Source organism: Bombus terrestris, chromosome 1, assembly GCF_910591885.1.
Source record: "Bombus terrestris chromosome 1, iyBomTerr1.2, whole genome shotgun sequence".
Classification (NCBI taxonomy): domain Eukaryota; kingdom Metazoa; phylum Arthropoda; class Insecta; order Hymenoptera; family Apidae; genus Bombus; species Bombus terrestris.
Window position 1 is genome coordinate 2,829,896 of NC_063269.1, and position 12,628 is coordinate 2,842,523.

General features: G+C 37.6%; 2 protein-coding genes across 3 annotated transcripts in view; both read right to left on the reverse strand.

Moving 5' to 3' along the window:
- The window catches only part of LOC100647365 (heterogeneous nuclear ribonucleoprotein L), a 165,328-nt gene extending 156,457 nt beyond the window's left edge, over positions 1–8,871 (reverse strand). Inside the window, exon 1 of one of the 2 annotated variants that reach the window (XM_003392932.4) lies at positions 8,509–8,871. In XM_003392932.4, the coding sequence (XP_003392980.1) occupies positions 8,509–8,571 (63 nt within the window). In that variant the 5' untranslated portion in view covers positions 8,572–8,871. Of the gene's footprint in view, positions 1–7,687; positions 8,280–8,508 lie in introns of those variants that run through there. The other variant, XM_012320619.3, reaches the window with a different exon arrangement.
- Positions 8,872–9,255: 384 nt separating this feature from the next.
- LOC100647487 (methyltransferase-like protein 25B) lies at positions 9,256–11,285 on the reverse strand. The gene is made up of 7 exons (XM_003392933.4): positions 11,143–11,285; positions 10,872–10,981; positions 10,382–10,789; positions 10,018–10,320; positions 9,799–9,952; positions 9,624–9,733; positions 9,256–9,542 (listed from the first exon to the last, which is right to left on the reverse strand). Exons 1-7 carry the CDS (start codon positions 11,260–11,262, stop codon positions 9,266–9,268), a joined length of 1,482 nt encoding a protein of 493 aa, XP_003392981.3. The 5' UTR covers positions 11,263–11,285; the 3' UTR covers positions 9,256–9,265.
- Between the last annotated feature and the right edge of the window lie 1,343 nt (positions 11,286–12,628).

The window sequence follows — 12,628 nt, forward strand, 5'->3', positions numbered from 1 at the left end:
CTCGGCTTCGCGTAATTAGGATTCTCCACGTCGCACGGTACTTAACAGTTGTCTATTAATTATACCGAATCGATAGCTTCTCTATAGTCGCAATCAATGGAAGCTGATCGTCAGAAAATTGAACGATCGCAGCAACTTCGTTCCAATTATTCTTCGCGAACAACTCCATCGATTTAATTAATCAAAATAACAGACAGTTAGCGAATGCTAATGGCTACGACTTATCCAATTCTCGAAATATCGTCGTGGAAAACGGAAGTTGATAACTTTCCGATAAAGGCTTGGTTAACTTGCAAAAGCTGACACGCTGCAACGGAGACGGAAGAGTAAGTTTTCACGGGGAAGCCGTGAATTCCTTAGGGCGATTGATATTCTTCCTCTGTGTCACGGAGAGACCGACAAATTTGCCGCCTCGAGCAAATAATCACACGTCCCAGGACCGCGGATGGTCCAATAAATTTCCCCGACTACGACTACTTTAACTCGAACATCCTACTCAACGTATTCGCTGTCGGAAATCGCGAATGAATGATGTCTGGCCGTGTCTGCTTCTAACGTATCCATGGCTTACCTATGATTTTCTCGATGCGTTCGGGCAAATGTTCGGAATACTCGAGAAGAGCACAATAGCTCTTTCAATATGACATATGTACGTCAAAAAACGTATTCGACGCGACACAAAGGATTCTCAGCATAACCGGACAAAGAAAAAAGATTTATCGATATGGCATTATTAAAAAAAGCTATAATTTACTAGATATAGGATCGCCATTGAAATACATCTCATTTGATTCCGTCAAACGCGTCATCCTCACATTACGCAATAACATCTTTTAACAGCTCTGCTCCACAAAGAAATTTTACGCTAACGAGAACGAACCTTTATTTCGGTACGGTTATTTTGGGAACTCGCGTGCAGAAGTAACGGATGAACGGGGGAACCGGGGGAAAGATACGTGCACCTTCTTCTGGAAATTACGCTTTTCACGATTTTCAGTTCAGTCCTCTGGTGACACGATGGATATCGGACACGATGAAATAATCTGAGAACGTAAACGTTTCGTCGGCTGCGTTTCACACCGACCTTCTCTTATCACAGAAAATTTGTATTAATATATTCTGTGTATTATACGGAACATTTTGAGATTTTATTAACGCTATAACAAGAAACAAGTGTCGTGCGTATTATAACGAGATACAATCGGTTATACTGAGAAAAATGTCAACAAATACGAAAATAAATATAGAAATTGCGAGACGTTTACTGCAAACATATCATGTGTGTTATAACGCAAACATATAAAACGAGACTGTTAGTTACACGTTAGAGGTATAGCAAGGACGTGGCAGGTTTATGCCACGGTCAAGAACAATCGCTATTTTCGAAAAATAGAATTTTAGCACTTCGGTGGCTGCCAGCAGTCAGGTGGTACGTGACTCATTTTCAATACCTTGTATTTTTAGTTGCTTCGCGTCGCTTTTTCCATAGCTCAATAGTAAAGATGTTGTCATAAACCACGGAGTTTCTAAACAGTCATACGAGCGACGTCCAGCCTAACGATTCACGCGTCAGAATTCGAACCCTGTGGAATATTCCACGAAGGTGTCCATTGTCCATACCAGCACTTCGCCTTCCAGCCTCATACAACACTCTGTTATCCTTCCAAATACAGAGATACAACATGCTGGAGATACAACGAAGTCTAAAAAATCCTTAACAAGCGCGTCTTCGGCGAATTCTAAACGGACTTTTCGATTGCCATTACAACGCGAATTAAGCTCCACATAAAATAATAACTCTAATATCTATGATACAAACTTTCACCACGCAACACAAATATATAGCGATATGACTGCTAATATGTATCGATAGTGTCGATACCGGTCTACACATTTCGATCTGGCATCGATAAATATCAAAGACAAAGGCATCAAAAGGAATCAATACGTCTTTGATATTTACGTGTGAGAATGTGCCGATACCAGTTTGATACGAAAATCTTGATACTCGTTTTACACCTACACGAAAATTCGATATCTGTTTGATACCTACACGAGAATGTTGATACCTATTTGATACTTATATGAAAATATTTGTGTATATATATATATAATAGCTGCTTGATGTTTATACGACAATATCAGTTGCCATTTTGCAATTTAATCCTTCGCGAAAATATTATTTATTATCGATAATACCAAGATAATGACGAAGCAGGAGTAGGAATCAATACTGTGAATTATATGATTAAATTATATAATACATAATACGTAGACAATTATAGAATAGTATTTTGTTGCTACTGTTATAACCATTGCGATGACCGTTGACGACACGGTCGTTATTGTAACGCTTGCCTACTATAATATTTACCAAAACAAAAACCGCCTGTTTATGATCTTTGTAGAAAAGGAGGAACGTCGGTGTGTGTATGTGCAATCGTCCGAAAAAGTGTACGTACGGAACAACGTGTTAGCATTTTGTTGACATCCGTCGAAGCCGTTTCAGAAGACATACGCATACGTTCAAATTGTGATTTTCATCCGTATCAAGCACAGTATTGGTTTGGTATTGATTAAAGAAAAATCAATGTCGATGATTGATAGAAAATACGTAAAATTTTGATACGTATCGATATCGATACTTCCCATCGAATACTTTGATATCAAATTGACTGAATATCAATGGTATCGTTATCGCTCAATCGCTAAACACAAGTATAATACGGCTAAATGTGGCACACAATTTTTATATAACACAGTTTACATTACAATGTACAAATTTCCAATCGCTCTAATCTAATTATTAATCCCCTCCACTGGGGAACAATATATGTATCCGTAGAAGGTTTGCTCGAGTGTTTAAATACCTCCGTGAGTTGCTATATATATTAGTTAAAAAATAATTAAAAAAACAACTTGTCAAACAAGCCTAACCCAAACAATTCGTAAAACAGTTTTAAAAGCATTTATGTTAAATGGAACAACTTTGTGTCTGATCGCTGACAAAGAGGTGGCACGATTGAATTAAAATATGACGATTTTACGAATAGAATTTTAATCGTGGAACGCGAAACGCTGAAAAGCGCGAAATTAAATTTCATTGGCCGTAGGAACGCAATCATCGTACGCGCGTGAAAGTAATGTAATGACGAAAATTGCAACGCGACTCCGGGACAATGGTCTTTTCACCGTTATTACGACGTATCGGATGACGGTTTATTTTCGTGCTCTGTGTAATAATCATGATTGATGAAACAATGATATTATGATCGATGACAATTTATTGTGCATTCGATACTCTTATCCATCGGAGCCAGGTATTATTCCATTATATAATATTGAAGGCAATTTACGTCGATACACGAAGACATTACATTCCACGATTCCAGGCTAAACTATGGATATGCTTCTAACGAAACGAGTAATTTCATCAAATGTCGTGCAACGATGCTATGGATGGCTATAGAAGAATATGTCACGAGGTACTACAAACAGATTGTCCTATTCCGATGATTCTTCGAGCACCACTCCACGCCATCCACTTGCAGAACACGTGCTTTATTAGCCAAAGGTGTTCTATTACGGGCAACTTCGATTAAAGTATTAAAGTTCAAATAAAGACTTATTTAACGCTAGATTTATAGTATGAAATCTAAACTACGCTATAATATATACAGATAATTATGAGAATAATGATACGATACGTTCCAAAATAAATGACTTGAGAAAATCATTAGATTGTTATCATTTTTCTGGACATCACTGAGATCATCGAGACATAGAATCGCATTGTAAATGGAATTAAATATCCCATTATGAAAATCATCATTAACCAATACCTTACAAGCTTGAGTATCTGTATTATAATCCGAATTATTAATATCGCATTCATTGTTAAATGAAAAATTCGTCTCGAAAGAGTTGAAGTGGATGGAAATTCCATTTCGATAAAAGTCAACGTTAATTTCGCTAAAACCACCATGTTTTTAGTAATTGTAAGAAACGTTCACTCCGAAATTCGATAATTCTAACCTTAAGAATATTGCTTCCAATTTAATATCAATTTGAACTTATACTTTCATTGTTCGCATATACGGTTGTCGTTTACATGACAAATACCATGCATTTCGTGTCACCTAATCGTCGACAAAGCGACGAGGAATAAAGAAGATTGTGAAAAATGGTTTCTAGATTTCGATGAGCTGATCCACGTGAAAAGCGTCAATATGTCAAAAGAAAATGACCCTTCAGGTGTTAAAATTTCATAGGAATCCGCCCACTGCAGCCACTTGCTGACCATAAAGCGTCGTGTGTCTCTTGAACGACATCCATGAATTTCATTCACGATACAATTTTCAAGTATGTACACTATACTGTCTGACAGGAAGTGAGTATCGATCTTCTTTTTTATCGTGGACACATCATAGCCAAGCTGACAGAGTTACTTCGTCAGACATTCCAGTTACGGGAGCACGTGCACATTACCGAGCAAGGATACTAGTCAAGAGTCAAAGATATTTCGGTCTGTATGACACACCGAGATCCGAATGGACGGTGTCGCGAAGTTTGAGAGACGGCTTGACTTTGCGTTGGCAAAGTTCAAACGAACGGATTTTCGTTCCGTCGCGTCGTTGGCCGAAACGCATGCACTAAGATCTGGCCACTGCCTTTTGCTAAGAACAAACGTAGAAGTACAGGTCGTGTCGTCTTCGAAGGATTATAATTAGCGATGGGACCGATAGGCTGTTTTATGTTACTGGTACGATGAAATAATTCGCGAAAGTTGCATAAACGCAACGTCATTGCAAGATACGAATAAAGTAACTTAATTATCTTATCAAAGTAAACGAAACCGTAAAAAGAAGTAAAAGAATAACAGATACTAGACAGAAATCCACTACAGAAATCAGAAGTGTAAAGAAAAGATTCTATACTCTGAAGAAGATATATATCGTAATGCTATCGATATTTCAATATTTTCAAATCTCATTACCGCAAAAGATAAGAAGCGAAAGACGAGACAATGATTGAAAAAAATACTAAGCGAATCCTTTGCAATCCTTTTCACAATCACAATGTAAAAATCCAAAATTCGATAGTGTCAATTAACTGAAAAAGGTTACGAGTGACAAGTTGCGCGAATGCAACATTGGTTCTTAATAGTTAATAGCATAATTTACACGGATACTGTTATTTTCCATCGAAATGACCGCGTATTACACAGTTACGTTCGTAGAAATGTCAAACGTGTGCCGCACATTGATTGACTCGAGTTGTTCGAGCTATTTGGCACAAAATAACTCTTCGCGGATCAACATTGACGTTATCGATTTGCTGGAACTTTTGTCTCTAGCCGCGACCACCGACCATACTCGTACCGCAAGAAAGGAACATTCGGATGAATTTCACAAGGTTACGAGACGAGTAACGAGAGAAAGGACGAAACGAATGATAGAACGTGACTAAGGATCAAGATAACGGTTCTTCAAACTACTCTCCGCCAAACTTCCATTTCCATATAGCTGCGATTATCTACGCTTTACAGGAGTGTTTGGGAATTTCAGAAGAAATATCAGAAACTACGATCAAGATAAATTCACGTAATCGAGAAAAACGTGGATTTAATCGCGTGCAAATGCGACGCAGTGTCAGTAGAGATATACGTACTTATAAGTTTCTTTTTTTATCCTCGTTGAATATTTCATGATGAAGAAACGTTAAAACGCTTTGATATTGAACATATCCGATCATCGAACGGTAAAGACAATGATATATACTTTTTGTCCCCATTGCCTCGAAAATAGACGAGGAATTGAATCGAGCTGGCCGACCACGAGTCTATAGAACAGAAACCGAGAAATCGAGTGGATCCGCATGCATTATGGAGTACGGTGCAAAGGATAGCAGAGCGCAAGCAAAGGTAGTTACATTGATATTCCAACTACGTGGATTTATTTCTGCTCGTGGTTAACTTAATCAACATTAACAATGAGAAAGTGTAGGCATTCTTTTCTCGTCGATCATACAGTCAGGGAGAGGTAGTCGAGCAAAGGGAGGGAAATTTAAAACGTGAACCAATCCGAATAACGAATTTAAAAGTTAAAAAACTTGAGCCGTGACTACGTAAATGGAAACGTTCCCGAAACAATTCGAGCGACTTTCATGCGTCTTATTCGTGATCGTTACTCAACCACTGATTATGAAAATACGACACAGAAGAGAAACTCGTCGATACATATTTTAATGCTGACCTATAGGACTAACCGCAAGAATTGTATGTTACCGTGAAGTCGCCACCACGTACCGTTGACCTTTCGTAGATCGATTTCTTACAAATAGAACGGAATTCTTTCTAAAGACGATCGCCATGTGGTACATCTAGCGTCTTAAAACGAATATACAGGTTATGTTTGAAAAAGAACAAGGAATTGAGCGATTCAAGTTATGCATCGTTACTACTCCTACTTCTAAACACATATTGGAATTATTAGGAACTGCGAAGTTAATAATAGTACACAATAATAGATAGTAGAATGAACTGAAAGAAAGATAATGGTTACGTTAAACGTGGCTTAAAATGGCTACATTTTTCACATGAATATAACTGAGATATACAGGTGTATCTAACATAATTCCTTGAAATATAACATATCGATCGGGGACAATGTAATAAATATTATATCGCGTAAGAAACGAAGAAATTGCAGGTAATTTAAATAATGTAATACCAAAGGTCGTAATACAAAGCGAAATATCAGTTGATCCAGTAAAATAACGAATTAAATGATGAGACGATAGTTTATAAAAAATAAAAATGTAAAAGTTCAATATCCCGATCAATGTATGCCGACGTACTCCGTGTGAAAATATGATTGACATACATGCATATGTAATACATTACGCCTACCGTTACATCATCTGTGGCATGTGTTCTCAGCAGCAGTGTTAGCAACCGTGGAATGAAGGTCACGAAGTAGTTGACGTGACAATGACCCATTCTGTTCGTTATGTTCAATTTTTGTTTTTTACGCGGTTTTTACAAATTATCCTCGAAAATGATAATGAGCGTAAATATTATCGTTCCAAAGAGATTAAAAAGATATTTAAAAAATAAGCAATATTTGAGTATTGTTACAAGATAATGGATGGGTCATATTTAATGACTAGTTAAGGACAATTGAACGAATACAAAATGAGTAACGATAGCGCGTGATATGGTATTTTTATTCATGAATGCACATATACTTTATTTTCAACGCTGCTCGTAGTCAGTTTTACAGCCATATTCCAATTCATTATTTATCCAACTGAATTGCAAATATGATTCATGCTATCGCGATTTATTATTGTTGCTTTTCGATATACCGTATACATATAGAGAAACGAATATAGCCACTCTAAAAACATTTCTCAAGCCAAGACAATAAAAATACATCTTTATTGGAATAAAAAAATAATTGAAATTTTCTAGACTACTTAATGAAGCACGTGTAAATACGTATACGTATACGTAATACGTAATACAAAGAAAAATGATTTCAGCTGGCTTTACGTATTTATAATATATAATCCTATAAATAATATGAAGAAGGCAATCAACCATATTTTATAAGAATAAAAAAAAACAAATAAATATTTTTTAATAATCACCGATTCGTATGAGTATCAATGTATTTTCTCGTACCTTCGATACCCTCGCCGGATACATTCGGTTAATATAACGTTAACGGAATGACCAGGGATCGATTTCAGGACGAAAACGTCGTTCCAAAGAAACGGTATGATAAATGCATGGGAGCCGTCGGTCGAAGACTCCTAAGACCACAACACGTTCAAGCACAGTGCTGCTATTATCTGCTCTGTTTGTCCGAATATCTCATAGGTCACGGTATAAAGACGAAACTGCCCTTCGAGATAATCGCAGACGGCGAGCATCGCGACAACGCCTCGTCTCGCGGTGATAACGCGATGGAAATTATCGACCCCGGTTCACCGACGGGGGTTTGTTTTGAACGTGCATCCTCGCGCACCAGCCGTCGCCAATAACGACGATAGAACAGGGCAAGCCTTTCCACGACGGTGGCGACGGCGTCGTCAACCGAATTCCCGGAAACGATTATTACAGAAAGCACACGTACGAGATAACAGGTTGCTGCCGAAACACGAGCCACGTATCAGGCAAACGTGCGTTTCGTATTATACACGACACGACCACGACACGAGACAATCTTCTTCGAGAGCGCGCGCATCGCCCATTGTTTCGACGCGGTGGCGGTGATATGGGTAAAAGCGACCGGATAAATGGCGACTTTCCCCCCACCGCTGTGTCGCGACCGCCTCACGGGTTGTAAATCTCACGCGACACGCTGAAACGCACGCGTTCACCGTACCAGTATACCAAACGTTCAAATAACGAATAAAATCCGTCTAAGGCACAGAAACTGATTGACAAATTTCGCCGACAAAATACCTCCGACCGAATCTAATATATAAACTTGTACTCACCCTGTGACCAGATTCCTCGAGTCGCTGCCTCTTGGAGTGTGGTCCGTCTCCGTTAAACGCCATCCTAGGGTTCGACACCGGACAATTTAGTTTTAAAAGCGGGGCACTCAGTGCTACGACGACACGTCCGTGTGTATACCGCGCGGCTCTCTACCGTGTCGACGATCTCGTGCGCGGGCGGGGGAGGGGGGAGGAAGGAGAAAATAATCGGTAGGACACGACGCGAACGCGACGAGAACAGACAAACGCGCGAGAGCGGCTTAAGGGAAACTGGATCGCGATGTTGCTGGAGAGGAACGTCTCTGCCCCTAACGAAGTAGCCGGCCACCGCAGCGCTACCTATCGACGCCACTATTCGAATACTGACGGTATGATCTTTAAGGTGGAATCGCGCGCACGCGCGTCTATCCGTTACCCCACTCTCCCATTGGTCGGCCTATCGTTGCTCGCGTCGTATATTCGAACAATAAAATTACCATTAAATAACAAGTCAAAAGAACATTTGCAAAGAATATTGCAGTTTTTATAATGTGGTTTTCTTAAAAGTCGTTATTATCGAAGAACAGAAAATTGAAATAGTACATTATTCATCGACGATTATAATTCAGTGATATTGTCCAATCAAAGGCACATCGTAATCTGGAGCAACTTTGATTCGTGGACGCGGGAAGTGCAATAGTATGAACACTTACAGCGATTGAAGAAGGAAAAATTCAAGGTAGGATTTATCGGCAAATAATTCGAAACTTTAAACGGACTAGTTATTTTTCCTAGACATTAGTACTAAATTTCGAGGTGACAATCTACTATCGAACACCGGTTTTAGTGTTGGTGTCAAACTTTTTTCGGACAGAAACAGAAATCTGTCATACAGCACTATGGTTTCCACTAATGGCGCCAACATCATTCGAAGCGATCCAAATATTATAACTTGTTCCCATCGATTTAACAGATTATTTATTTCTAAATTATTAATATCAGACTCTTGCGGCTGCAAATAAGCGTCAAAATTTGCAGTAGCTACATTACAATACCTGAAATAGAGATATATGTATATATTTGTGCATTCGTTGCTGCTTATTTAATTTTCAGTTATGAGATATTAGTAACTTAACTGTTCAAATGTCATTCCTTTCGATACTTTAACATTTCTGAATTGACTATGACGTAATTTTTCATTTTTTTTTACTAAAATAGTTTCTAAAGCTGCTCTATAAGTGTGTACCTGAAACAAACAATTCGGTTAATAATACTTATTGAAATATGTACATGTTTACCAATTCACTTAACTATTAAATCTTCATAATTTCCATTCTTTAATTTGTCACAATATTTTTCAATAGCGTGGCAAGCTACTTCTAATGCTGTATAAGTTAACAAATGATTTTTACGTGCTAACAGATACTGGCTAAGTGGATAACCCTTTAATTCTCTTGTCTCTGATCTAGAAAATCAATTATTATAGTACATAATATTAAAGAAAAAGATCTTCTAAGAAAGTATACAAACTGTATCGTTAGTTTCATATAACAACATCCTACGATACAAATAAATTTGGCTTCGCTTCTAGATGAATAAAACTTCAATAATATAGGAGCTAGATCACCACAAGGATGAAGTCCTATAAGACCAAATTCAGTTTCTGTTTCGCTTAAATCGAATTCATTCTGAAACAATTCTTTTAATCGATTAACTAACTCTGATTCTACTAAACTCGAAGATTCTAATTTAGCTGTAAAATGTTGAGGACACTTTTGATGGAAATTAGGTATGTGTTTTCTTATAGACGTCAATAATTCTTGATCCCATTTCCTGCAACAAAATTATTATTAGCATCTACTATAATGATATTGTACCATAGTAATTTATATACCTAGCTTGTTGCAATAGTATACAATCTTGTTCAATGCAAGTAACGTTTAACCCATATTGGAACGCTAGGATACGAGCTAAATGACCCATTCCAGACCCAATATCAATGATACATTTACAGCTAGCTTCATAGGCACAGCCTGCACACACTTCAGCTATTTCATGTATCTCGTATCTCTTTTTCTTCTTTATATGTTTTGAAAACAGGTTATTAAATTTTTGATCCTGGGAATATAGCTTGTCAAATGTATCATTTCTGCTAATTTTACAAATTTTGTTATTATTATTTGTTATTACTTTATTGAATTCACAAGTTAAAGTACTTTTTGGATCTTCGTGATCTCTATTTACTTGCAAAATATTAGCCACTTGACGAAGTGCAAGCAATGTTAAGGGCCATACACGTGTGCTGTAATACAATTAAAAAGATTATAGAATAATATGTAAAACAACAGGTAATCAGGTTCGAACAGTATGGTATCGGTACTCACCACGAGATGTCTCCCGATAACCATTTACCAAATTCTCGAGGCGGAGTATCTTGCAATGCAAACCTCCAACTTCCCGGTAATTTGTCCCATAATTCGTCTTGGAAAAAATCCTGTATTAAAAAAAAAGGAGCAGAGTCATTAAAGCTCTACGACTCGATGAAGATAACGACACGCATTTGAAAACACACGTCTGTAGCCATATCGAATTAACCCGAACAAATGCAACACTATAGAAGATGCTGGTACAAGATAAATTTCTAATGTTACATACCACGATATAAGAGTTCAATAGCCAACCGTATACATCTAAAACACAAAATATTTGGTCAATCGTGACACGAATTCTGGTACAGACTTTACATGTGCACCGAATGTCAGTAGGTGCGGCCATCGTTGCGATGAAATAGCCGCGTAAATTTGACTGATCGTTCCACGTGGTTCTAATTCTGTCATAAAATTATCATTTCTAAAATTCATTTGTTAATACTAAAATTTATCTCTAAGTAGTTAACTCTCGATAAGTAACTTTTATCGATTAGTAATTTATACGTGTATATGTACACGTAAAATCAATGTGTTATATCTTATTTTCATATCTATCGTTAGATAAGTCTTTCAATTTTAAATTATTTATAATATCCCACGCTATACAAGATTTTAAAATGTACTCTTTACGATGGAAATAGAAAGCGCAGTGAATATAACACCGGTCACAAATACTTTTTGTTTATACCGTATATGCTGTCTAATTATATAACACAGTTATGAGAATATGCATACATAGGTGCGAATGATACAGCTAATATAAGAAACTTCGCTGAAAGGAAAGTCAACGATAATAAGAAAAATATCGAACTGGCTGTCGCAAAAAGAGCGAAGTGGTCGATTTAGACTTTTTGCTCCTAACCATGATATATCGAGCAAACGATACCAGGAAACGATCAACTAGATCGAAAGTAATTTTCTCACGGAGACGCGTAAAATTTTAATATATCAGCCAAGGTCTTATGAAACGGCGAACCGTCTTTCGCCGCTTCAATACAAAAGGCAAAGGAAATGAGAACCGTTTGTTTGCTTTATTTATTAATTAAAAGATCGGACGCTATTCTTGCCATGTCCCACTTTACGGCACTTTCACTCTTCAACAGTTACGTTATTGCTCATGAGCGCAGTGCTCTCAGAGAACTACATATATACCCACAGACTATACGGCCGTAGATCGAGAACCATATCATCTGCCACTCTATATCTCTGGACTTTCATGAGAACCCAGCAGCTACGACTCGTGCAATTCACTTCTAAATGTTGTTTCACAAACTACTGTTGCAATTATTGCTAAACGCCATAATAAACCCGTCTCCTTACGCTTGCCTTATTTATCCATCTCCAATCGTTTTCAGACAATTAACTTTGAACGATTCTGCACGGTTTTCCTCTCATGCGTGAATTTTACGAAACCAGCAATCGTGTCGTTTTATGTTATTCCCTTGATAAAAATTCAGTAATATAAAAGTTTTTTGTCTATATGAATAAATAGTCTTATTTACAAAAGATATGTCTTTACAGAGTTAGAAATCACTGACCATTCGATTCTTTGCTCATCGTGTTCGAATCTCTCGGTCGTTGTTTGGACCTCTTACGCCAACGTAAGTGAAAGTTTTCAAGTAGGACGAGCGAGACGTCGAATCTCGACGGTGCGTGGATATTCGCTAAATACTCATCTTTGTTGCTGGATGCTGGTCCACTGAAATCGTTAA

Bases quoted from the DNA above. Each gene is read 5' to 3' on its own strand.
- LOC100647487 (XM_003392933.4), bottom strand. From the start codon at position 11,262: ATGGCCGCACCTACTGACATTCGGTGCACATGTAAAGTCTGTACCAGA. The intron at 10,982-11,142 runs GTATGTAACATT...TTTTTAATACAG, and splicing joins TATTGAACTCTTATATCGTG to GATTTTTTCCAAGACGAATT. The intron at 9,953-10,017 runs GTTTGTATACTT...TTGATTTTCTAG, and splicing joins TATATGAAACTAACGATACA to ATCAGAGACAAGAGAATTAA.